Source organism: Mustela putorius, unplaced genomic scaffold (assembly GCF_011764305.1).
Source record: "Mustela putorius furo isolate JIRA1106 unplaced genomic scaffold, ASM1176430v1.1 tig00000145_pilon_pilon_pilon, whole genome shotgun sequence".
Lineage (NCBI taxonomy): Eukaryota > Metazoa > Chordata > Mammalia > Carnivora > Mustelidae > Mustela > Mustela putorius.
The window spans coordinates 28308310-28331847 of record NW_025421294.1 but is presented as its reverse complement, the minus strand read 5'-3'; the positions used below and the strand labels follow the sequence as shown (position 1 = coordinate 28331847).

The 23538-nt window shown below is 52.7% G+C and overlaps 2 protein-coding genes across 10 annotated transcripts in view; one reads left to right on the top strand and one right to left on the bottom strand.

The window, feature by feature from the left end:
• RAD50 (RAD50 double strand break repair protein) overlaps positions 1 to 23538 on the top strand; it is a 219173-nt gene that overhangs the window by 71537 nt on the left and 124098 nt on the right. For 2 of the 9 annotated variants that reach the window (XM_013052520.2, XM_013052516.2), the window contains exon 4: positions 8697 to 8812. The exons of 3 other annotated variants lie outside the window; for them this stretch is intronic. The gene's annotated coding sequence lies outside the window, so the exon portion shown is untranslated. Of the gene's footprint in view, positions 1 to 8696; positions 8813 to 15083; positions 15336 to 23538 lie in introns of those variants that run through there. 4 more of the 9 variants (XM_013052519.2, XM_004745012.3, XR_006605369.1 and 1 more) reach the window with 3 other exon arrangements.
• On the bottom strand, positions 3805 to 10424 carry IRF1 (interferon regulatory factor 1). The gene is given in 10 exon segments (NM_001310203.1): positions 3805 to 4151; positions 4445 to 4580; positions 5478 to 5527; positions 5939 to 6061; positions 6247 to 6379; positions 6487 to 6536; positions 6654 to 6830; positions 7644 to 7743; positions 9025 to 9116; positions 10195 to 10424. Coding segments are annotated over 9 exon segments (969 nt in total). The 5' UTR covers positions 9112 to 9116; positions 10195 to 10424; the 3' UTR covers positions 3805 to 4038.

The window sequence follows — 23538 nt, the reverse complement described above, 5'->3', positions numbered from 1 at the left end:
GGCTCCATACTTTTTAGCTGAGTCATCGGGCAACCACCCTATACCATCTGAGCTTTGCTCACCTGGTCTGCAAACAAGGTGGTGTGGGCGCCAGTAGGATAGTGTGTTGGGGTGTGGGGGGGTGGTACCTGCTGCAGAGGGAGCACCCCAGACCTTTGTTGTCATTACCTAGCCAGAATTTAAGGTCCTTCCCCATTCCTCCCATTAGTGAGCCTGTGGAACCGGAGGAGGGCTGGAGGGCTGGATTTCTGCCTCTCCTCTTATACGCAATCCCTGTATCCTTGCCTCATTACCTCTGGTATCCCCCAACTGAAATTAAACTGTTAGCATAGACTCCCTAGGCCTGCCACCCCCCTAAGCCTACAGAAGTGGGGGCTGCTTCTACAATCCCTACCCCCAGAATATCAGCAGAAATGGGTCTCTTGGGAGCTGCCTGGAGCTAGGAAAACAACATGGCCGGCCAGCTATGCCCTTGCACTGCCTTAGACTTGGCCTCACAAGAGAACCCTAGCTGGCAAAGACAAACCTCACTCTGCCCTGTAGGCTTAATCCTGGAAGAGCGAGTGCACCAGCTCCCCGTTCTCTTGTCCTTGTGACCACTGGCATTAGTGGGAAGAGGTCAGTGCGGGGGTCCAATGAATTTCATGCATCCTCACCATGGAGGGTGAGTCGTGCCTGAGTTAAGCAAGCACATTACATCTGACAGAGACAAAGCCTCCCTGGGTGTTTCCACAGGGCTGTTGAGGAAAACTGTACCCTGCGAATACAATTTTGGAATCTGCATAAAGTATGAAAGAAGACCAAATGGTCCCAGAGAATGATAGGTTAGGCATGGCCCAGCCCCCACAGCCAGCCAGGGTTCACTTCCAGAGGAAAGGACTCCACCTCTAACCAGGCCCAGGACTTTCCCTTGTCTTCGGCAGTCCCTGCCTAAAACCTCCAGAGATCTGAGGAAGCTCTTATCTTGCACACAGCCCGCTGACAGATGTTGAAGAATGATATATATCAAGAAGGTATAGTTTGTATCTGTCTTCCCTGAAGATTTTCTGCCTCCTTGACCCTCTCTGTGGGCAGCTAACATATTAGTCTCTTTTTCTTCCTATTATCAAGTGAGCTAAATGAATAAACCAACCCAGTTAAAGTGATACCTTTGGACTAAGGCATTGAAATGCCTATGACTAACCAGAAATATCCCCGAATGTCCATAGATTTAACAGGAGTTCTAGCTGGTATGACCATGCCCCAATTTGCCACTTTACCCCAATGGAAAGTGGTCTTAATGACAATGTTATCACAACTCCAACAAAACAGATCTTTCATTGACCTCTTAGATTCTTTAGTCAAGACTTTCCACCATTAGTGCTTAGGCCAAAACTCTTGGGAATAAGCCACACAAGCTTTAACAGACCCCAAGAATGACCTTAAACTATTATGACCAAATTTGGCTCCCATTATATTGATGTTGCTTTGTTCAGCCACTGACTGGCTCATAAGTTAGTGTCAGATGCTGTCACAGGTACTTTCTCCCCATCAGGCCTGGGCCAAGGTCCATGGCAGGGGGTGATGGGACAGATTGGAAGGTCTGGTTTTATCCCACACTGCTTCTCCAGGCCTGGTCCCCAGAACCCAGCTGCCTTGTGATGGGAGCAAGTAGTGTTTGGGAGTTCCTCCCCAGACATATCAGGGAGTTCTCAACTTTTTAGGACTCCTCAGATTAAGAGCTAGAAAATGTCAGGACTTTGCCTTGGCTTTGGAGACTGGAGGCCACCTGCTACTTACAAGCATGACAAGATCAAGCAACAATACTTTCTGAGCTTGGCAGAATATATCAGACTGATCCTTGCCCATTTTCTAGGTTTTTCATCATTTTCTCACTCAGCCTTTCCTTCCCCACCAGGGGTCCATACTCCTTCCAGAGGGCTGGGCCCAGGAAGGGGATCTAAGTCCAAGCAATTTCTGAGACTAAGACTGGGGAGAAGTGTCCCAGGGCTTGGTTTCCCTGAGTAACCCCCTTACTGCCATGACCTCACTCCCTAGATGATGCTAGTGCTATCAGCTGATTTCCCTTGGCCAGCCTGCCTGCTGCTGGATACTGTTTATGCCTCAGGGCCAGGGACCGGTGGTGGGGAGACATGAAAAAAGCCCATATCCAGAACTTGCCTTCAGTCATTCCTTTAACTAGGCCTTATCTGAGGGGAGTACTGCCATATGGTAGTGGTTCCCAACCTGTGGTTTTCAGAAACATACTCCTTCACAGAGATTTTGTGTGCCTAAACTCAGCCAGAACCCTGAGAAGAAACGAAGGAAACCTGCTTCATGTGAGGTTATCCAAGATTTTCCTAACACTTTTGTGCACAGACCTGTCATATAGTATACTGTAGGGCTTGTATTCAGCACCAGTGTAGCTATTGCTGGCCATCAAAATAGCAAAATACTCTTGAATTGGCAGGTAAATAGCCCCAAGTCCGTCCCTAGTGTCCACCAGCCACCCCAGCTCTGCTTCTCAGATTTGTCCCCAATCCAGTATCTATCTGTACTGTCCAATGTGGTAGCCATTGTCCACCTGGGGCTATTTGCATTTTAATTAAGAATTCAGTTGCTCCATTGCACTGGCCATATTTCCAGCACTCAGTTGACATATGTGACTTTGCTACTGCCTACTATAGTGGACAGTGTAGAGAAAGGACATGTCCAGAACTAGATCAGTAATGCCTAGCACAACGGGCCTCCGGAACCAGTTTTGGGCTGGTGTCTGTGGTGGTTGTCCATGACCAGGCCAGTACCGGGTGTTAACTTTTTTGAAGTAGCATCTGAATACACTTGGATTTGAGTTTAGTAGGACATAAAGTTTATGGCAAGGTACTCAGAACTCAAAACCTAACACTCTCTAGGCTTTGGAGCCCCAGTTCAACTCACAGCCTGGCTATAAAGCCAAGGGCAAGTGACTGCATCTATAGACTGCATCTATATGAGCATGTCTGTATGCTAGGATTGTCCCCTCTTCCTGTCACCTTCTCTGTGAACATAACTCAAGGTTTCTGCAATAGGTGCGTGTCACTGCTCACCCCGAGTCAGGTGCAGGCAGGATGCCCAGAATGAGTTCTTCAGAATGTCACTATCAAAAGTAAAACCATCTGCAGTTTATCTCTAAATAAAAGGCCACACCCTTTATAAACAATTAACTTTTTATAAAAAGACAAATGTACATATTTACACACATGTATGTATGTGGTCACACATGATTTAGTGATTAGATGGTATTTCCAATTTTAAAAATCACACCAAGGCGCTCACACTTCCCTCCCAGGGCCTGCTGAGGGCTGCTGGGGCCTGCCTGAGGGGGGCAGGTGGGCGCAGGGCAAGGCACGATATAAATAAATGCAAGGCTGAGAGCTTGGGGGAGTCGTTAGTGTACACCTTGATCAGGAAAGTGGCAAGGTCCACCAGAAAAAGTGCCATTTTTTTTCCCAAGCCCCTCAGCCCGAATAGGACAGAGCTCCTCTGAGGCTGAGGGAGCACTGTCCTGCAGGGCCCTGTTTTCCTTCACATTTCGCTGGCTTTGGAACAGTCCCTAGGGCTCAGCTGGGAAGGGAGGGGGGTTCTTTGGGAACAGGATTCACTTAGTGCAATCGTCTCTTAGTGCAGAGTCAGCCCTGGGGTCAGCGCTGTGTTTTTCTGAGGTCACTGGTCTGTTCCCTTGGGCCACCTCAGTGACAGTGAGACCCTCTCTCAGCAGCTGGGCTTAGAGGGAAAAGCTGGAGGCTGACTCCTCTCTGAGACCTCCACCTGACACGTCCTTCTCAGAACCCCATCTTCCCAGGAGCCAGGGCCAGCTTTACCCCGCAAGATAAGCCCAGACCATGGCATGACTGACTGCAAGAGGTCACTATCCTAAGGAGGGAGGCCCCATCCCTGCTCAGCAGTGGAGTAACACTCTGCCATGTCAAGGAGCCCACAGGAGTCCTGTTTCTCTGCATCACAGCTACCGTGATGCCAGGTCCTGCTTGCCTAGGGGAGTAAAAGGGGGCTGGGGCCCAGCTACGGCGCACAAGGAATGGCCTGGATAGAGGGCAGCCTGACTGGGGGCAACAGGCCCTCCAGCCAGTTGGGGTCCATGGTCTTCAGATCTGAAGATATCAGTCCAATATACCCTAGAAGATGTGAAGAAGGCTGTATGAGGATGGAGGATGAAGACAGGTGTGTTCTCCCGCCCCCTCAGCCTATCCCGGCCACAGACACAGCTGCCTCTACTGTCCACCCACAGCAGTAAGCCCCCCTCATCTTTAGGCAAATCTAAGTACTTGGGAGCAGCAGCCAATTCACAAGAAGCGTTTAAGAAAGGTGGTTTGCCTCTGCTGCTCCCTGGCCCAGTCCCCCACCTTTTTCCCACCCCCTGCAAACTTCTCCCTTATTGGAGAAATCCTTAGCTCCAGGGACTTCTTACCTCCAGGGCTGTCAACTTCTGGCTCCTCCTTGCAGCTGAAGTCTCCATAGAGAGGGGTGGGCTGGGCCCCGGGTTCATTGAGCAGGTACCCCTTCCCATCCACGTTTGTTGGCTGCCACCCCGTCTGCTCCAAGAGCTATGGACAGAGGAGCAAGAAGCCATCAGCTTACTTCCAGTGCAGACTCATCCTCTGGCCCTGCCTTCAGTGAGCCAAAGCTTCCCTGCCAGTCTCATACCCTTGGCCCTTTGCACATTCTCAGGTGGATGAAGTTGTGGAATGAGGCTAGGAAGAGGCCTGGGAAGGGAGGGTCTGCCCTGGACTCCCACTCCCACATTTACCCTCTGGCACAGAATCTCCAAGACTTTCCCCCTCAACTGGGGGAGAAGGACATACCAATTGGGAATGTGGCTTAATGCAATGGGCAGCATCATGACTCAAGAAAAGATGTCTAGAAAACCTGGAGATAAAGAGCTACAGCTATGTTTCAAGTTTTCTATGCCGATGAAACAGAGCCTGGGTATAACTACTGCAAAAATGTTTTTATATTCACTTTTAAAACTGAAGGAAAAAAAAAAATAAAGAAAGAAAGAAAAAAAAACTGGAGAATAATTTGCTTTAAAAAAAAAAAAAAGAAAAAGGGAATAAACCCCATCAGATTACAGATCCCAAAGGCTGATTATGAAAACCTAACGTGCACTCCCTAACCAGCGGGGCAGCAGGCCTGGGGTGTGCTGGGGCAGAGGATGCAGGCCAGGGACCTGGTGCAGAGAGTGGCTGACTCAGCACTCTTTCAGGCTCTGGAGCTTTGCTCCTGGGCAGCTGGTCAGAGAACATGCCTCCCTCCTATCCTCACTTCCACGGTGTCTCTCCCAGTAGCCAAGGAGGGCACCATAGGTGGGACACCTGTGGGACTATGCAAGCAGTCCAGTCACAGGAGCCGCTGCCTATGCCCTCTGATTTGTAGGCTCTGAGTGGCTTTCTCTTTCCTAAGCAGCCACTTTGAAAGAGTGCCCAGGGAAGAATGGGCTTTACCTTCATGATGTCCTCAGTTAATTTCCCTTCTTCATCCTCATCAGTTGTGGCTGTGGGTGGGAAGAGCAGAGAGAATGGCTCAGCCCTGCAGCTCGGGCACGACCAGTGCCCTCACCTTTCATGCACGCACACACACTGGCCTCCCAGCAGACATCTGCGACCACAGAGATGCCAGAACAGGACACAGTCCTAGTGACTCAGCCTCCCGAACCTCGAAGCCACACCTCTTCCCACCCTCCCCCCCTGCTTCCTTCCTCACCCTCAGAGACTGGGCTGCAGAGGAGGCAGGAAAACTAGCCATCAGAGACCAAAGTGCAGCCCCCAGCTACCTCTCTCTTTTCTCCAGCACAGTCAGCTCCGTCAGTGCCTGGTGGAGTTCTGAGCATCCATCCTCTCTCCCTCAGGGAACCCTTCCCAGGACCCAAACAAGAGGCAGGCAGGCAGCCCTCAAAAGCACATACCTTCTGAAGTGGAGGGCATGGGTGACACCTGGAAGTTGTAGGGGTCACTGGTGCTATCCGGCACAATTTCCACTGGGATGTGCCAGTCAGGGAGCGTACTAGTAACGGCACATGGGGACAGTGCTGAAGAACAGGAGAAACCGCAGGTCAGAACTGTGGGCTTTCTCAGTTTGCAGGACACCCAGCAGCCCTGGCCCTGCTGCCTGCTCCAACTGGCTACTGTCCTCAAGCACAATGCCCCCTAGACCCAAGAGAAGGAGCCATCCCCATGACCTATGTGCTCTCATGCCAGAACCAGCCCAGCTCACCTGGAGTTAGGTCCCGCTCAACCTCCAAATCCTGCCCTATGTAGCCCTGGGCGGTGTAGCTGCTGTGGTCATCGGGCAGGGTGGAGCTGCTGAGTGCGTCGGAGAAGGTATCAGGACTGGAGTCACCACATGGCTGCAAAGGGAGGGAGGCGCTCAGGCCTAGGCTTGCTGTGGCATTTCTTCCCCTGCCCACTCTGACTCCCAGGAGACCAAAGACTAGCAGCTTAGGACCACACTCACCTTCCTCTTGGCCTTGCTCTTAGCATCTCGGCTGGACTTGGACTTCCTCTCTGTGAAGTAGATAGGCTGTCAGTCTTGGGACAGGCACATCAGCCCCAGCAGCCCTTCTCACCTCCTCCCTACCCCCCTCCCTAATTGTTACCCAAAGACCCAGAGCTCTTGGTTACCTTTCCTCTGGTTCTTGGTGAGGGGCGGGAGCATTCGGTAGACCCGCACGGCTGAGCTGCCCTTGTTCCTGCTCTGGTCCTTCACTTCCTCAATGTCTGGCAGGGAGTTCATGGCACAGCGAAAGTTGGCCTTCCATGTCTTGGGATCTGGCTCCTTTTCCCCTGCTTTGTATCGGCCTAGTGGGCAGAAGAGGGAAGAGGACTATCAGGGCCATAGGTGGGGATCTTCAGCTGCCCCCTGGCTTGGGAGGGGGAAGACAAGAGTAGCCCTGAGCTGTCATACTGCCAGAGACCCACACTGGCCAAACAGCCAGTATTCCTGAGTGACCATCTGCAGGCCTCAGGAGTTCTCAAATGCCCAGGCTCAGCTCAGACACATTCAGCAGGCCTCTCCAAAGGGCCCAGCCAGAAGCACTAGAGGGCCCATATGTCCTAAAGTGCTGTACTGGTGCTATAACATGACCAGTCTCCTTGCTTGGGCTGTCAGCAGTCAGAGAGCAAGTAGGGACTAGGGTTTATCTGATATTTCCAAACACAGGAGTGGACAAAGAGCAGGCATCAAAGAACAGTTCCTGATAGGCATGTTGACTGATCTGAGATGGACCAAGAGCCCCAACCCTCAAGGATAAAAGGAGGCTGCTAACTCTATGGGCCTTGGGTCAGGACCTTGGTGATCATCAAGAAAATGAAAGACCTGGGTCTCTTTCAGTATCCCAGCTCACAAGTGCTTGTGCCAGGGGGAGCTTTCAACCAGCCACGAACTCCTTGAAATCATACTTTCTAAGATATTGACTTCACAAGTTCCTTTAAGAACTTGGTGAAATGATGGACCTCTTCCCCCCAGAAATACAAGTCCGCCCCCTCCTTACTCCCAATTCTGTACACAGTCTCGGGAACTCAGAGACCCCAACAAAGAACCTCTGTGTTAACAGAAGTGACTCCCCTTGTCTCTTCCCTGGACCCTTCAGGGCTGGAGACCAGGGCACACACCTGTGTGAATGGCCCAGCTTCGGAACAGACAGGCATCCTTGTTAATGTCCCAGCCATGTTTGGCAGCATGCTTCCATGGAATCTGGAAGATCATCTCCTCCTGAACGGCACACACACACACATATATACAAGACTGTGTCATCTCAGAGGCCACAGGCTTTTTGCATGAGTCTGCCCAGCCCCCCAAGTCTGGGAAAAGTTTGACTTCCCCTTTTCACCCTGACATCTGGCTTGGGTTGACCCATCCTGAGAATGGCTTAAACAGACAACTGTATAGCTCTCAATCTCTCAGTAGGGACTCTGGGTTCTGAAGAGCTATGGCAACATCAGCTCAGCAAAGGTCTTCCTCTGCATGTTACAGATGTGTGGGACACACACAGAGCACGTTGGGATGCTCTCTGGCTTTCAGCACCAACATGGAAGAGAGGGCTCCATCCATCATACAGGACTGCTTAGGACACCTGGGACCACTGGCTCCTACACAGGGGGTCCTGGCCATATACCTGAGGGGAGCCCTCTGCCAGTCTTCGATGCTGACTACCTGTGTGACACTGGCACTGTCACAATACCTCTTGGTCCCTCACTGGTCTCTGTGAAATGAGAAATCACAGTGACAAATATAAAGAATAAGCCCCACTTTTGTCATGATGGTGGTTAACGCTATGGATTTTTGAGTGTGACTATTCAGGTTCAAATCTTGGCTTTATCACTTCTTCTGTGAACTCACTGTCTACCTTTCAGTGCCTCAGTTCCCTTATGTGAAAATGGAGACACTAATAGGATCTACTTCACAGGGCTACTGTGAGGACTCAGTGATGCAATATAAGTGAAAGACTTAGCACAGTGTCACACTTGCTTGTTGGGAGTGTACCCTAAGCATGAACTATCGTTATTAATATTATTATTACTACTAAGTCTGCAGGGTCTGTGTTGCCGTTTGTGCACCAGCATAAAGTTTCCTGGGCCTGGGCCAATGGTGCAAGGTTAATTTTTGGGTCTGCTGCTGAACCAGCCATTCTTCTTGTCACTAGTGCCCACTTCTCTGTCTCCTAGCTTCCGGGAACCCTGTAGGATGCTGTGTGTTTGTAGTGTCCCTCAGAAGAGATCAGAACTTCTGACTCTGCAGATGCTGGGAGGGTCCTGCTGCTAGAAACTGTCAGTGCCCTCAGGTGAGTGCCTCCTCCACTCCGAAAAAGGAAGGCAGAAGTTGCTTAAGTGCAGTCCAAGGCTGGGTCTTGCATCCCCCCTGCACGCAGGACCCACTGGGAAGCACATCTGCCTCCTCCCCATCACTTCCCTTTTTGAGCTGTATCTGAACCCTTGGTCCCCCAAAGAACATGTGTTAAAATAGCAGCAGAAAAACCCAAAAGGTTACACTCACTTTATTGATCCAGATCAGCCCTGGGATCTGGTTGGAATTAATCTGCATCTCTAGCCAGGGTCTCATGCGCATCCGAGTGATGGGCATGTTGGCTGTAAAGAGAAAACAGAGGCTCTGGTTTGGAGTCTGTAGAGCAGCCCCTTAGGCACTACTTGCCGGCCATCTATCACCACCCCTACCACCACCCCTACCCCCACCCCTCCAAGGTCATTCAGTTACTTTCCTATGCCTTCCACCAAGTACCAAGTACTACAATCATGGGGGAAGGGGCTTTCACCGTTATAAAACTGCCCTCTAAATATTTTCAACATCTTGGGCAAAAACACTTAAGCCCCTTCCCCCACACTCCTCTAAACACTCTTGGGAGGAGACAGGAATGCAAGTGATAGTTTCAGGATTTATGTGCAGGAAAAACAGATAAAATACACAGATATCTTAATACCAGAACTTTCCTCCCAAATTTAAATCCTTTGGGAAGGGAGAGGCTCCTTTTGGTTGATGCCAATAAATTCCCCTACTTGAGTTTCTGCCACTACCACTAGCTGTGCACCTTCCCTAGTGGCAGGCAGTCACCCCGCACTCTACCCGTCACCCCCACCCCACCCCCATCTAATCTACGCTGCTCCAGACAAGGTACCCCTCCGGCCCTGCTCCTTTCCTCCGCTTGGTAGCCAAAGGAACACCTGTGGCGCCTCTTCCAAAGCCCCAGCAGGTCCGCCAGCCATCCAGGGCATCAAGCCCCAGCCCCCAACACCTGCACTTACGGCCAGAAACCTAAGGCCTGGGCGCAGAGCTGGGACCGCGGAAAGCCCGCGCGAGGGGCACCGGGCGCCCACGCGCGGACGTACACTCAAGTCCCCGGCACCGCTCACGGATGCGCGCGACAAACCTACCGAGCCACCCAGAAGGCCGGGTGGCTCCGCGCACAGAGATCTGCGACAGCGGCAGGGCGCCGGCAACCTCGGCTCGTGGGCGGTCCACGCCGCGCGGCCCGCCCTCCCCGCGCTGCCGCTCGCCGCTCCTCCAGCGCCCTCCCGAGACCGCGCGGGGGCCCAGGCAACGCCGCGCGCCCGCGACTCTCCCGGCTAGGGTTGCCGGCCCCCACTTCCTGGTGCCCTGCGCGCCTTTGTTCGACGCCACCGGTCCCCCCCGCAGCGAAGGCGGGCTCACCTCTGCAGCGGGCGCTATCCAGCGGCGGCGCCCGAAGGTCCTGGCGCGGCTGGGGCAGCTGTGTCCGCGCCGGGAGCGCAGTTCCGGGAGGTAGCGCGGGAAGGCAGAGGATGCCTGGGTCGAGGGGCCGTTGGGCACGGCTGGCCTTGGCTTGGCACAGCTCCTGCTGGCCTCTGCTCGACCGGGTTTAGGCGCACGTCCTGCCTCGACGAAGGAGTGGCGCGCTCTGCCGGGGCAGCGGCGCCGGCGAGAAATCTAAACACTTAGCGGGATTCCCCCAACCCAGGCCCGGCCCCGCCTCCTAAAGAGCCGCGAGGGCGCCTATTGGTCGGTGCCGCCCCATCATTTCGGGGAAATCAGGCTGTTGTAGAGCTAGCGGCGAAGGGGAAGTACAGGGCGGCTGCTCCTCCCCACCCCCTCCGGCCCGGCGCCGCCGCCCTGGGGCGACCGCGGGCCCGCCCCGTCCGCTCCCACTCCACCCCCACCCCAGCTAGCCCGGGAGAAAGCTGTCCTGGAAAGCCGAAGGCCCCCGGCCCGCAGTTACTCCCCTCACTCCGTATTCTCCCAGCCTGCTTGATCCTGTGGCCAACTCTTCACCCTCCTCTCCTGGGGGTGGGGGACTTCAGTCTTCTGAGCGCAGGTGAGGTGGTTACCCGGGCACCTGCCGTCCTCTTCAGGGTGAACTTACCGGGATTGAATCCCTGTAAACTAGCCTGGTTCCTCAAGCCTGCTCATGCTGTGCCGAGAAAGAAGGGCCTGGGCCCTCATACTCCCCCTTCTCGAGCGGTGACCCACCTCTAGGGCACTCACCTCCATTGACGAAGTAAGGGAAAGCGTAATCTGCCTGGGGTGCTGCCTTGGGTCCTGCCTGGGGCTGCCGGAAGAGAGGAACGGTTGGTCGCTGTAGGTGCACCTGACATGGGACTGGGAACTTCAGTCTCCTCAAGTATAAAATAAGAAGCCCAATCTCGCTGGTTTACAGCGACGGAGAAATTATGTCTGTAAAACACCCTGCCGCACTTGGGGACAGCAGGTGCTCGCGGCTTTTGAGGTCCCTGCCCAGAGACTAACAATGGCAAAGAGGCACCTCCCCCTCTTGTGGGTCTACATCCTTGGAACTGCCATTCAGGGGACTTTAGGGAAAGGAAGGATTTCAGAGAAGCCTCGACTGTTGAGTTGTGGTAGGGCTTGGGTAGCCTTGTTCCTGCTAGCACTCCAGCCTTAGGCCACCTACACAGCCTCACATGGCCCTTGCATTGGGAGCTCCTTCTTAGCTGCATTGGTATTGCCTGGGGTCCTCAGCAGAGAGATTCTGGGCAGCATGGGGGAAATTGCTTAGGGATGGTCAAGGCCATGGATGTGGCCAAAGAGTTGAGGAACCCAGGTCCCAGGCTCTTGGGAAGGGCAACTACTTAACTCTTGTGCTTTAAAATAGACCTTGCCCCACTTGTACTCCTAGAGACTGGACTGAGTGTTCATTTTCCATCCAGAACTCTGGCCCAGCATGTTCCTTCCTCACCTTCCCCAAAGCTGCTGACTCAGAAGTCAATTGCTCCCCTAGGCTGGGCTGGCCCTGTAATTCCCCTCACCCCGCTCTCCCTTCACAGCAGCAGCACCCAGTTGCAATGGTGCAGGCTATAAATAGACTCGTTGATGCAGCATTCCACCTGTCAGTCACTCTACTGACTCCCTCCCACAGAGGAAATGGATGGGTTAATCCAATTCTGGTGCACTAGAATCTGATGCTATGATAACATGAAGCTTGGTTCCCAAGACACCAGCAAGAATGGGTCAGAGCGGTTTCCCAGAGAGCGGTGGGTACAGTCACTTAGAGAGGCAAAAAGGCAGGAGGAACTGCAAGGAAGGAGCCTAGATGGCTGTTAAGAAAAATGGAAGACCCAGAAGCCCAGCAAGGCATAGAAGTGTTGGGGTGCTTTAAATGGCAGATGGAGTGGTAACCCACTACAGAAATCAAGACCTTTGGAGCCAGAAGAGCAGAAAGCAGGCATCTCCTGAGTTGTGAAGTCTGTTCTCTATGCAGCAAATGGATGCTTGTCCTGTCTCTAAGAACCTGATATAGTGAATGGAAAATTCAAAATGAGATCAGGGAAAGGAAGTTTGCACCTCATGTGTCTCATAAATTGATCAGAATGACCCTTTAAAGGCAATAGGAGCCTGTAAAAAGTGCTTTAAAACAAGAACTTTATTTTAATTCACAGATAATAATCTGTATCTGTATATCTTTCCATGTCATGGAGTGTACTTCTACAATACAATTTGTAATGGTATATTTTATTCTGTAATAAGGATAAATAAAAACTTACTGATTAATCTCCTGTTGTAGGATATTTAGGTTATTTCCATATTTTCCTAATACAGACAACACTGTGTAGCTAAATCTTGCCCATGTCAATTTTTTTGCTTAGGAGAAATTCCCCAATGTTAGAATTTACTGATGAAATTGTCATTTACATATTTGAAGGGGTGTTTGACCTTTTTTTCTTTTTAACTTCTAAGTCTAGGGATTCTTTTTTGATATTGAAGCCTGTAGGAATCTGCTTATCATGATCAAGGGTGCTACACTACCAGTCAATGAAATAAAACACCCCGGTTAAGTGTCCCAAATTTTTGTTGTAACAGCTCTTGAATCCATTCTAAAATGTATCACACATTTCCTATGATGCTAAGCAAAACAGAGCCTTCCCTAGGTTTTTCTTAGTAATTCAAGGCCAGGCCTTTAGTCCTCTCTGACTCAAAATACTCATCTTCTGTCATTTCAACCATCCCCTGTGGAAAGTTAGCCTCCAAACACAAGCTCTGGTTGCCTTTTGGACACTACACTACAGCCCTATCCACAGATTCACAGAGACACAAGCAAAACTCTTGGCCTCCCTCCCCTTTCTACACTAACCCTAGCAGCTTTCTCTTATCCTAATTCCAGCTCCTTCCTGGTTAAAGTCTTTTCCTATCCTCCTCCCTTCTTTGCCTCACCTGGTCCTCCAGATCTTTCTTCCCTGCATCCTTGTGTTTTCACATACCAGGACCAGACTGTTACTGCTACAGCCTATCCTCAGGCCTCCCTCCCTCCAGGGCGGGCCTGCCCCTCTAGATGCCTCTGCACTAGGATGATCTGCCTAACTCTGTTTGATCCCCTAAAAATTCGGGTCCACCAGGAGCTTCTCAGTTTTCCCGAGACTCCTTAGCCCCACATTCAGGTCGCTGCTCACTCTAATTTCCCAGGTAATCAGGTTGATACCAACCTGATCTCCCCCAGCTCCCCTACCCTTGGCAGAAACTAGAGAGCAGTGGAAAGAACACAGGATTTGGGTCTGAAAGCCTGGGTTCATGTGCTTTTGTCACTTGCCGTGTGGCCCTAGGCAAGTTACTGTTCCTCTCTGGGCCTCTCTCTGTATTCTCTGTAAAAGAGACAGTCTGCCTATCTCTCCTAATTATTATGAAGATGAAATTGGATAGACTGTCAAACTTCCTAAATGGTAAAACGTGAGCAAAATGACATGTATTAACAGTAGTGCGTAAACCTCTCACTGAATTTCTGTTCTTTGAACACACTATCTTTCCCTTCATGTCTTTGCTCCTTCCATTTGCTCCTCATCCCTATCTTCCTCTGGTGTTTGGCAACACTCACACACACACACCCCTCTCAGTCTCATCCCCACCCCCCTTCCTCTCCCCATACAACACACAAAGTGTCAGTCTCCATTTCTGGGCCCAGAGGAAATTCATGGTCCTCTAGGAAGAACCCCCAAAGCTGCTGCCAGACCAAATTCCTTCCCTGCCTTGTAAACCCCTAGTTCTTAACTTTCATGCTTCCTTTTCTGCACTTACCACCTGGGTGGTGAACTTCTAAAGAACAAAGTCTGCATTTTTCTGCAAGAGACCTACCTGAGTAGGTTCCTCACATCTGCAGGTGGAGTTAGCTGGGGTTAGCTCTGGTCTCACTCACAGATGCCTCCCTCCATACCATTACTTAATAAGGATAATTTGCACTGTATTAGGCCCTGGAGTTTTCTAGGTTGGCGGAGCCTCCTTTGAGGTGATTTCTGCAATAGGGATGCAGGGGTCAATATCACCCCTATAGGAGCCTCTTCCCCATGACCATTCCAGTCCGTAGCTCCCTCCGTTGGGCTCTCAGAACACAGTGTTCACCCCCTGGGGAGGTGGGGCTCCAGTTAGCTCTGAAGTGCAGAACTCAGCAAGGCTTTCACCAGGTTTTTGAAAGTAGGAGGGCACTGGGTCTCTATGGAGCAGGCTACCCAGCGAGAAAGCCATGGTCCCCAAAGCAGATGAACCCACAGCATGCCTTCTAGCCTTCCAGCTCCTAAGGGAGGGCTTTCTAAGATCCTCAAAATTCCTTCCAGCCATCATTTCGATTTTGACAGCAAACCTGGAGGCAGGCAGTCCTAACCTGTGAAGTGCAGAACACAAGTCAGGCATAAAATCGTCCCAAAGCACCGAAAAGCTTGGAGAATCCAGCCCTCATCACCCGCCTGAAAGGAACCTAGTTGGAAGAACAAAAGTCGTTTCTTAATTCATTCAACAAATATGAATCTCACTCCTGCTCTGGGTCAGCTCCGGGTTTGGCTCAAGACGAGCGCCTCCCCTCTCAACACTCTGGCAAAAATGCTGTATGACACAGCAAATAAGCGTTGTGCTCTTACAAAAATCCTAAATACAGAGTGGGAGGCTGCAGCTGGTTGCACCTAGGGGGTCCTGCGATGGAAGAGCGGGCCAGGAATCGCTCCAGCGCTGTGGACTGTTCCGGAACCTCGGAGGGGGAGCGGGTGTCAGTGTGGGCTGCCGCTGATGCCCTGTGCAGTTTCATTTCTTATAAACACTGGGTTGGGAGGAAAGAGGCCTCAGCTCTCCATCCGCCCCGTGGGGCCCCGGACCGGGGGCGGCGGGTGCTCTGGGGCCAGGCCTGGAGGCCAAGTCCCGGAGTGACTCCGCCTGGAAGCACCATCCTCCCCGCCCCCCACACGAATGGGTGGTTCGGTAGCGCCTGCGCCCACTGTCTTTCGCCTAGAGCGCTCCTGGCAGAATTCTAGACTTTCCTGGGGGCAGCAGCACCCTTATTTCGCCCTGGGGAACCCGAGTCCTGATCTGGAGCCCCTCGCTTCCAGGTGACCCACGCTCGCGCTGCCCCAACCTGATCTGAGCGTGTGTGTGTGTGTGTGTGTGTGTGTGTGTGTGTGTCTGGGGAGGGGGCACAAGCCTTTCAGGCTAACTTCCACATTCCTGCTCGGCTCCGGCTGGGGGTGAGTCCGGGTAACCGGCCGGCTTCCTGGAAAGGGAGGGAGGGCGGAGAAAAGCAAAGCCTCCCAGCCGTGCCGCCCTGGTGGCTGCCTGGGACCGCCCCTCCCCCTCCCCAGCTGGCTGCCCTACCCGTGCCAGGCAGCTCACCTGCCCGCAGCCCAGGGCACTTCCTTCTCCACCCCTCCCACCCTCCCGCTGCGGGCTAAGCGTTTTCAGCCAGCTCCGCAGTTCCAGGCTGCGTGAGCTTGGGCAAGCTGCTGAACTGTTATTTATGCCATTATCACCCCCACCCCTTCCGCGTGATGAAGCTAGCAACACTCGGGGTGCAGAGCTCTTTGTAAATGCCCCTGCCATTCCTTCTCTCCCCACTGGGTGGCGGGCACACAGTAGGGCGCCCACAAATGGCGCCCACCTCTGGACTGCTGCAGCGGAAGGCCGCGTTGCGTGCCCCGCTTGGGGCACTCCGCAGTCCGCTGCAGCCCCGGCGACTCGGGCTGGACTCGAAGCTATCCTGTGGGAGGCGTGGGTGTGCTGAGCCGCTGGGCTGCAGCGGCCAGGCGGGCTCCGCAGGTGGGGAGGAGCCGGCTAGGCAGCCCAGAAGCGACCAGCCCACCTGCGCGGGCCCCAGCCCCCACTCCGGGTACTGCGGGGCCGCGCCGGAGGGGCGGGGCCTGGGTTTCGGTTTCTTGCTAATGCGGCTGCCACAGGGAAACCGAGGAATTTCCGGGAACCGCGCCGGGATCGCTGAGGTTCGCGCGGCAGCAGCGGGTGACGGGCGGCCGTCCAGTGTCGAGGGCCAGTGGCCCTCTGGAAGTTCCAAGAGGAGCTGGGGAAAACCGGTCCCGGAAAAGCCCCACCTGAATGCACCTGCCCCAGCCCCCAAACAGAAGGGGCGCTGTGGGAGTGGGTGAGGGGGCTGTGCATGGGCAGGTGGAGTCTGAGAAATCAGGAGGCCCCTCAAACGGGTGAGCTCTCCAGTTATACCACTGAGTGTATGTCACATCTCGTTTTATTGCCTCCATAGCTCTTATCATTGCTGAAATGATCCCCTCTATGTACTTTATTTATTTATTGGATGATTCCTCTTTCTATGACTTGGAGCTCCTGGAGTGTGCAGCCCTGCCCCACTAGGGCCTAGAACAGAAGAGGGTCTCCGTATTAACTGAATGAGTGAAGAAATGGAGTGAGAAGCATGTAGGGCAGGTCTTGTGACCCTCTGACTTGCTTCCAGGAGACCTCTGGGCCCAGCTCTCCTGTCTCCCTACCCCAGTCAAGCCCCAGCTAACAAAGATACCCCCACCCCCGCTCAGTAGAAGAGGCCTAGGGGGGGTCATCCCCTGTAGGGGGGAGTCCCCTGTAGCTCCCTGAGAACTGCCCTCCAGATGGGGCTGTTGGGCAGTGCACAGACTATAGTCACCACAGAGGAATGCTGGCTGTGGGGGTTGGCCACTTCCTTCTCTCCCCAGGGCTTGCAGCTCAGGCCAGGAGTGATTGTGGGTTGGGCCTGGATCTGAGCCAGGAAGGATGGGAATTTGGAATGGTGAGAAGAGTCCTGGCCTCTTCAGACCAAAGCAATGCCTGGAGTCTGGGTGGGCAGGGTTACCTAGATTCTTGCTTTTGAGACCCCAAGTCTGTGACAGGGATCTCCTTTCCAATAGCTCGAAGACCATGACTCATGAAAAGACAAAAAGTGGAGCTCTCTCAGTCCAAAAGAGCTGGGGGTGGGGCAGGTGCCACAGGGCCACGAGGAAGCAGCCAGTCAGCCAATGGAGGGACAGGCAGATAGACCCTCTAGCATCCTTTGTCCAGGCCATCACTCCCTTCTTCTGGCACAGGCTAAGGATCAGGGTGGCTGGCCTGGGAGAGAGCCAGGGAAACTCCAAATGCTGCAAGAGTAGAGCTTGTGCTCCTAGCATAGCCCCTGGTGACCTGGTGACTCATACTGGGAATCCCAACTCCAGGGGCTGTCCTAGGAATAAGGCTCAGGACAGGGGGAGGGGGGTGCCCCCAAGGGGACAGGCAACCATGATAGCAGTTTAGTGAAGCCCCAGACCAGTAGGTTATTGACCTCTCCCTCTGTTTCCCAAGACTGGAGCCCGTGCCGGTCCTTTGCCTAGTCCAAATAGTATCTTCGAGGCAGGGAGCCAAACCCTCATCCTCGCCAATAAATTTTACGTAGGAGAGGACCAGAGTGTCTGTGTTGGGCTCCGTTCGAGGTCACATTTCAGAAACAGTAGGTGTACCTCAAGCTAGAAGATAACACAAATGTGTCATTGTAGTTTGGACACAGCAAGTGCTGAGTTATAGGTATATTTATACAAGGAAAGCAGGGATGAGGCAAGGTGGGTGGTCTGGTGGGTGCTCTCTCTTGTTCACTGCTGTGGTATCAGGATCCGGCGTTGGCTGAGCATAGCAGGTGCCCTGTGAACCAGTGTCCCAAGGATGGGTGATGGATGAATGTATTCACATTGCCTCAGCAGCTTGCACCCTTTCGCTGAGGTTGTCTTGGCATCAAGACAGTTTCTACAGAAAGTCTTGGATTACCCAAAGGGAGGAAGGATGGAGGGTTGTGGCTTCCCTGAGCAGCACTGTGGTCATTTCTGTCCGGTTCTGTCTCTCCGAGGAGACCTCTGCTCCCTTTCCCATTGCCCTGTTCCCTTGTGTGCCCTCTAAACCCTGCAGAGAGACTGGGACAGTACAGTGACAAGGGCCAGCCAGATACAGAATAAGAGGAAGGGGCTGCTAACAGCAGGTGGGTGCTCTTTCCTCTCTAAGAAGGTAGGTCCAGAGGGCACTTGGGCAGGTCGGTCAGTTTAGTGTCCGTTCTTCGTTTCAGCTCACACCATGATTGTGTCATCAAGCCCTGCAGTCTGGCTCTGCATGCTTGGCATGGAATCTGGTTGTCCCTCTCCTCCTCACCCCACTTATGTGTGCCCACTTTCTCTCTAAAATAAATAAATAAAATCTTTAAAAGAAGGAAGGTCCACAAAGGAGAGCTCAATTTAGGTAGGACCTTAGTCATGAGTGAAAGGTTGCAGTGCTTTCTCTGAGTGAATTTGTCCTCAGGAAAGCATGTGTTGACTGACCGTCCAGCTGACTGGTAGGAGGAGTGAAGAGTCAGCAGAGAGCCACCCACCTGGATGGTCCAGGAGAAAGCATGACTGTCTGCTATCCAGCTTTGCCCATGACAAACCACAATGGGTGTGTCACTGTGTCAGATAGCCAACATGAAATGTTGCTCTGGTAGTATTTGAGAGGACTGGATCTATACTGGGGGATAAAATGGGTGAGACTGTGCTGGGAGGAGGAGGTCTGGGCACCCCAGGAAACAAAAGCCATTCTTCCTTCCTGGAAAACCATTATGAATGTTGGAGATGGCTTTCCACAGGGGCTGGAGGGCACATGTCGTACTTTGCTTCTAGTGAAGCAGTAATTCCAGAAGGCTGAAGACTTAGGGGCATCTGAAAGTTATGGAATGTTGCTCAGCCCTGTGCCTGTGCTGGCCTTGTGGGGACTGAGAAGTGAGCAGCTGTGGTTCCCACCACTAATAGCCTGAAGACCATGGGTCTTCTGGGTGTTCTCCTGGGGCAGAGGATGCAGATGTTAGCAGTCAGAGCAACCTTTCTGGCACCCCACAGAGTCCTCACAGACAGTAGGCACTTAGTAAGTGCACAGCTGATTGCAGAATGACAGATGTGTGTAATACCTGGAGTATTAGACAAAGGGGCAGAGATGCTGGGGTATTGAGATGGAAGTGGTTGATCTCAGCAGGGTCCACAGATGGCTACTCTGAGGAGGTGGCATTCATGAGGGCCTTGAAGGATGAGTCACAGTTTAATAGGCCAGCCATGGGAGAGGGCATTCCAGGATGTGGGAACAGCCCAAGGAAAAGTGTGGAGGCCCCGAAGTACAGGACAGATCTTGCTTGCAAGTATGGCTTTATGTGGCCACCCCAGGTGCTGAGCCCGGACCAGCGATGGGGGCCACACTGGGAAGAAGCTCAAAGGTCATAGTCAATAGTCTGGACGTTATCTTGACAGATAGGGGCTCCTCAGGGCAGGACCTGTGGTTCCTCTCCTAGAGAACCAGGGTCTGTCACCAGATTTTTGCTGAAGTGAATTCTAGGGCAGACCCCAGGAGGGTAACCGGGAGTGACCAATGCTATAGAAGACTTCTGTGGCTGCCAGGATGGATGAATCGGGGGCACACCAGGAGGGGACTTGGGTGTGGTAAACAAAACGTAGGGAGGCAGTCACTCTCAGGAGCCAACTCTGTACTCGCACGACGGTGTCGCACGACGGTGAGAGTGAGTGCCTCCTGACGTTTGGCACCCTAGGCACCTACTTGCTTCACACTAGTCTGGGAGCCGACTGTACGGGAGGCAGAGCAGTGGACAAGAGGCAGCTTGGTTGATCTGGGTGGATTAGGTCTATGGCCATAGAGAGAAGTGGGCCTACTTGAGAGCAGAGGACAGGATTTGGGGATGGCCAGGATGTGGAACGGGTTGAAGCAGGGCCCTTCTTTCCTTTTATTTTTCTTTCCTTTCCTTTCCTTTTCTTTTCTTTTTTAAGATTTTATTTATTTGAGAGAGAGAGAGAGTGTGAGTGAGAACATACATGAGCAGGGGCAGAGGGAGAGGGAGAAGCAGACTCCCTGCTGAGCAGGAAGCCTGCAGTGGGGGCTCCATCTCAAGACCCTGGGATCATGACCTGAGCCCACGATAGATGCTTAAACAACTGAGCCACCCAGGCACCCTAAAGCATCACCCTTCTGATGCCCCCCATAATTTCCCATTCTGGGAAAAATGTAGTGAAGTCTCCACTCTGCTAACACGGTTTTTATGCCTGCATCTGGGGCCAAGGCCAGACCCTGGGCCTTAGCTTTGTCTATATTATGAGTCTGGGGATCTGAAGGTGTTGAGCTAAAATGAGTAGCGCAGGAGATTAGAAAGGTCACAGCCTGCCCCAGGAATGCCCAGTCACCACTGACCATAGCTAGAAGCTGAAATAGTAGTACATCAAGACTCCTGGGCCCTGCCCTTTGGACACTGGGTGTGTGGGCTCAACATGTGGGAAAGCCTGGATAATGGTGCCTCCACTCCTGGATGGGGTGTATCTATCAAACCGTCATCCTTCTCTCCTGTTGTCCAGCAGGACCAGAATCCACCCTCAGGGCCACCTGTGTTCCCAGGGGATTAGTGGTTCCACTCCCTAATCCCCACCCTTGGGAGTTCTGACCCTGTGGCAGCAGTGCCCCCTGCTGGCTAACAGAGAGATTTCCCCCTTCTGCTTTTGGAAAAGGGGGTGGAGGGGTTCAGGGGAGAAAAAAGGGTGCAGGGTCAGTGCAGGTTTAAAGGGCGGGCTCAGGAATTGAGGATGGACTTTGGCTAAGGCAGATAGGCGAGTGCCACCTGGTAAACAAAGCACCTGCTTCCTGGTCGGTTGCCTTTGAACAGGTGCCCGCGAGCAGGGGCCCAAGCAAAGACGGAGATGGCATTTTCTAACATGACTACTGAGGGAGGTCAGAGAGCAAGGACCCTGTAGCCACCCTCTGCACGCCATCCTGGCATCATGGCCCAGGAAAGCCCACATCCTGTACTGAGCACTTGTCTCCCCAGGTGAGCCTGGCAGCCCCTTGGATTCCCCCAGAATGACTCCCCTGGGCCCCACAGAGGATTTGTTCCAGAACTGAGGGTCCAGGATAGGCCTGTAAGGGGTCAGTGCCCTGGGCTCTGTAAAAAGAGGAAGAGTTATCCCCTGACGGAATTCCTGCCTCAGCTCTCCAGTCCAGGCTGGAATGGAGGTAGTGACACGTCAACAGAACAAAATCAGAGAGCCCATGAGCAGCTGCATGGCTGCTCTGATTCAGCTGCCTCTGGACTCACTCCCTCCTGAGCTCCAGGCCAGGACCTCAGAACATAGGGACAAGGTTGGAGTGCTGGGTGAGATGCCCAGTAGACAGAAGAGTGGAAGAACCCTGTACTGCCTCTGAGCTGGGAAGTCCACACACAGGGCCATACCACCGCCCAGAAGTTACTGCCACAAAAAAAAAAAAAAAAAAAAAAGGGTGGCTTTCTCTACCCCTGCCCACCCATGGCCCTGGCACCTGGAGTCCCCATCTCAGATAAGTAGCTTATGGGAATTTGTTTACATCATGACTCTTGGTTGCACAGAAGTCTGAGGCTTCTTCACCTGGCTCCTGGGAGTCCAGGCAGAGGTGTTAACTCCAAGGGAACTTCTCTGCCAGGCCAGGACAGGGTGGGTGCTGCTCTTCTCTTAGGACTCAAGCAGGGCCCAGTGCTCAGGAAAGCAGCTCCTTACTGTGCCCCAGGAGTGGCCCTAGCAGCCATCTTGATTCACCAGAACAGTGTCAGGTCTTCACAGAAATTTCTCAGACCACTCACCTACCAGGTTCTCAGGGAGAGGTGAGGCCAGGACTGTCTCAGGGGGAGAAGAGACTTCTCTCCCTCTCTCAGGGAGAGAAAAAAACTGGTGGTGCTGTGTGTTAAAACCGCCCACATCCCCTGGGTCCCATGCTCAGTCAGCAGGCCTGGTGCCTTGTGGTCCAAGAGAGGCTGGGAGCAAAGAGCTGTCGCTGGTTGTGGGACAGCTGACCCACCAGCCTAAGGATTGTGGGATGGGAAAATCAAGTTGCAGACACCAGGAAGACAGGCTCAGAGTAGCATAGCTGAAGTCAGAGTTTAATTTCTCTGATAAGCCGGCCTTGTGAGGCTTTCAGGCTGGCCTGCCACTGCGCCATTGCCTCGTGAGCCTTCCGGGTGGGCCTAACAGCCCCTGCAACCAAGGTAAGGCTTGTCCTCAGGTGGGAGCCCAGGTGGGAGCCCATGCCAGAGCTGGAAACGCAAACTCTGCCACAGAGTTCCCAAAACACTTCTAGAGGAATTGGTCTTTTCTTTAAGGTTTCTCTGCAAACTTTCTCTTGTCATTTTCCTGCCTGTGTATCTTTTCTCTCTCCCTCTTCTAGCTCAGGGATGCTTTTGGACCTTGGGTGCCATGGGGATGGATTACTTGACCAATTCAGATGGCAGACATTTACAATACAGCCAGCTGTTTGGGACAGAGGTAGATACTGTAGTGCAGGGATTTAGTGAGAATGCATTGAACCTATAGGATGTGCTAGGCACAAGTCTAGACACTGAGATATAGAAGCGAACGAGACAAATTTTCTGCTATCATGAAACTCATGTTCTAGTAAAGGCAGGCTAATAATGGGGGAAATATCATATGGTAATAACCTGTTCTGCCGAGTACTAAAATAGCATGGTATCACAGAGATTATGGAGGTGGGTACTTCAGATTTGGTGTTCAAGGTCTGTCTGTCTAAAGCAGTGACATTTTCTTTTAAAGATTTAGTTATTTCAGAGAAAGAGAGAGAGAGAGCACGAGCAGGAAGGGCAGAGGGAGAGAGAGAATCCCAAGCAGACTCCATGCCGAGTGTGGAGCCCCATGCAGGGCTTGATCCCACAACCCTGAGATCACGACCTGCTCAAAATCAAGAGTCGGACACTTAACCAACTGCACCACCTAGGCACCCCTAAAGCAGTGACATTTTAACTTTGTAAATGATGGAAGGGGCAGCAAAGTGCAAAACAGGACAAAGAGCCCTCGAGGCAGAGGTAGGAGCTAATGTGAAGGCCTTGGGACAAGCCCAAGCTCAGTGTTTTGAGGGAAAAGATCACTGTGGCTACAGCATGATGGGTAAGGAGGACAACAGTAGAAGATGGGATCAGTAAGATCAACAGGGTTCAGAGGATGTGGGGCATCTTGGGCCCCCCTACCAGGAGGAAATGAATGTGAAAGGAGTGGGGTACCTTTGAAGGATGTGATACATGGAGGGGAAATTATCCAATGTGCCTTTTTAAATGCTTACTGGCTGCTGTTTGCAGACTGGACTGTCATCCAGTCTAAGACTTTCTATAAGTGAAGCAAGAACATGGAGCAGGCCAGAATAGGGGGATAATCCAGGGGAGATGAGCCAGGGTGGGGTGGTATCAGTGGAAAGAACAGGGGATGGAACCAGGCAGAGTTTGGAGGGGGAGCCAAACAGATG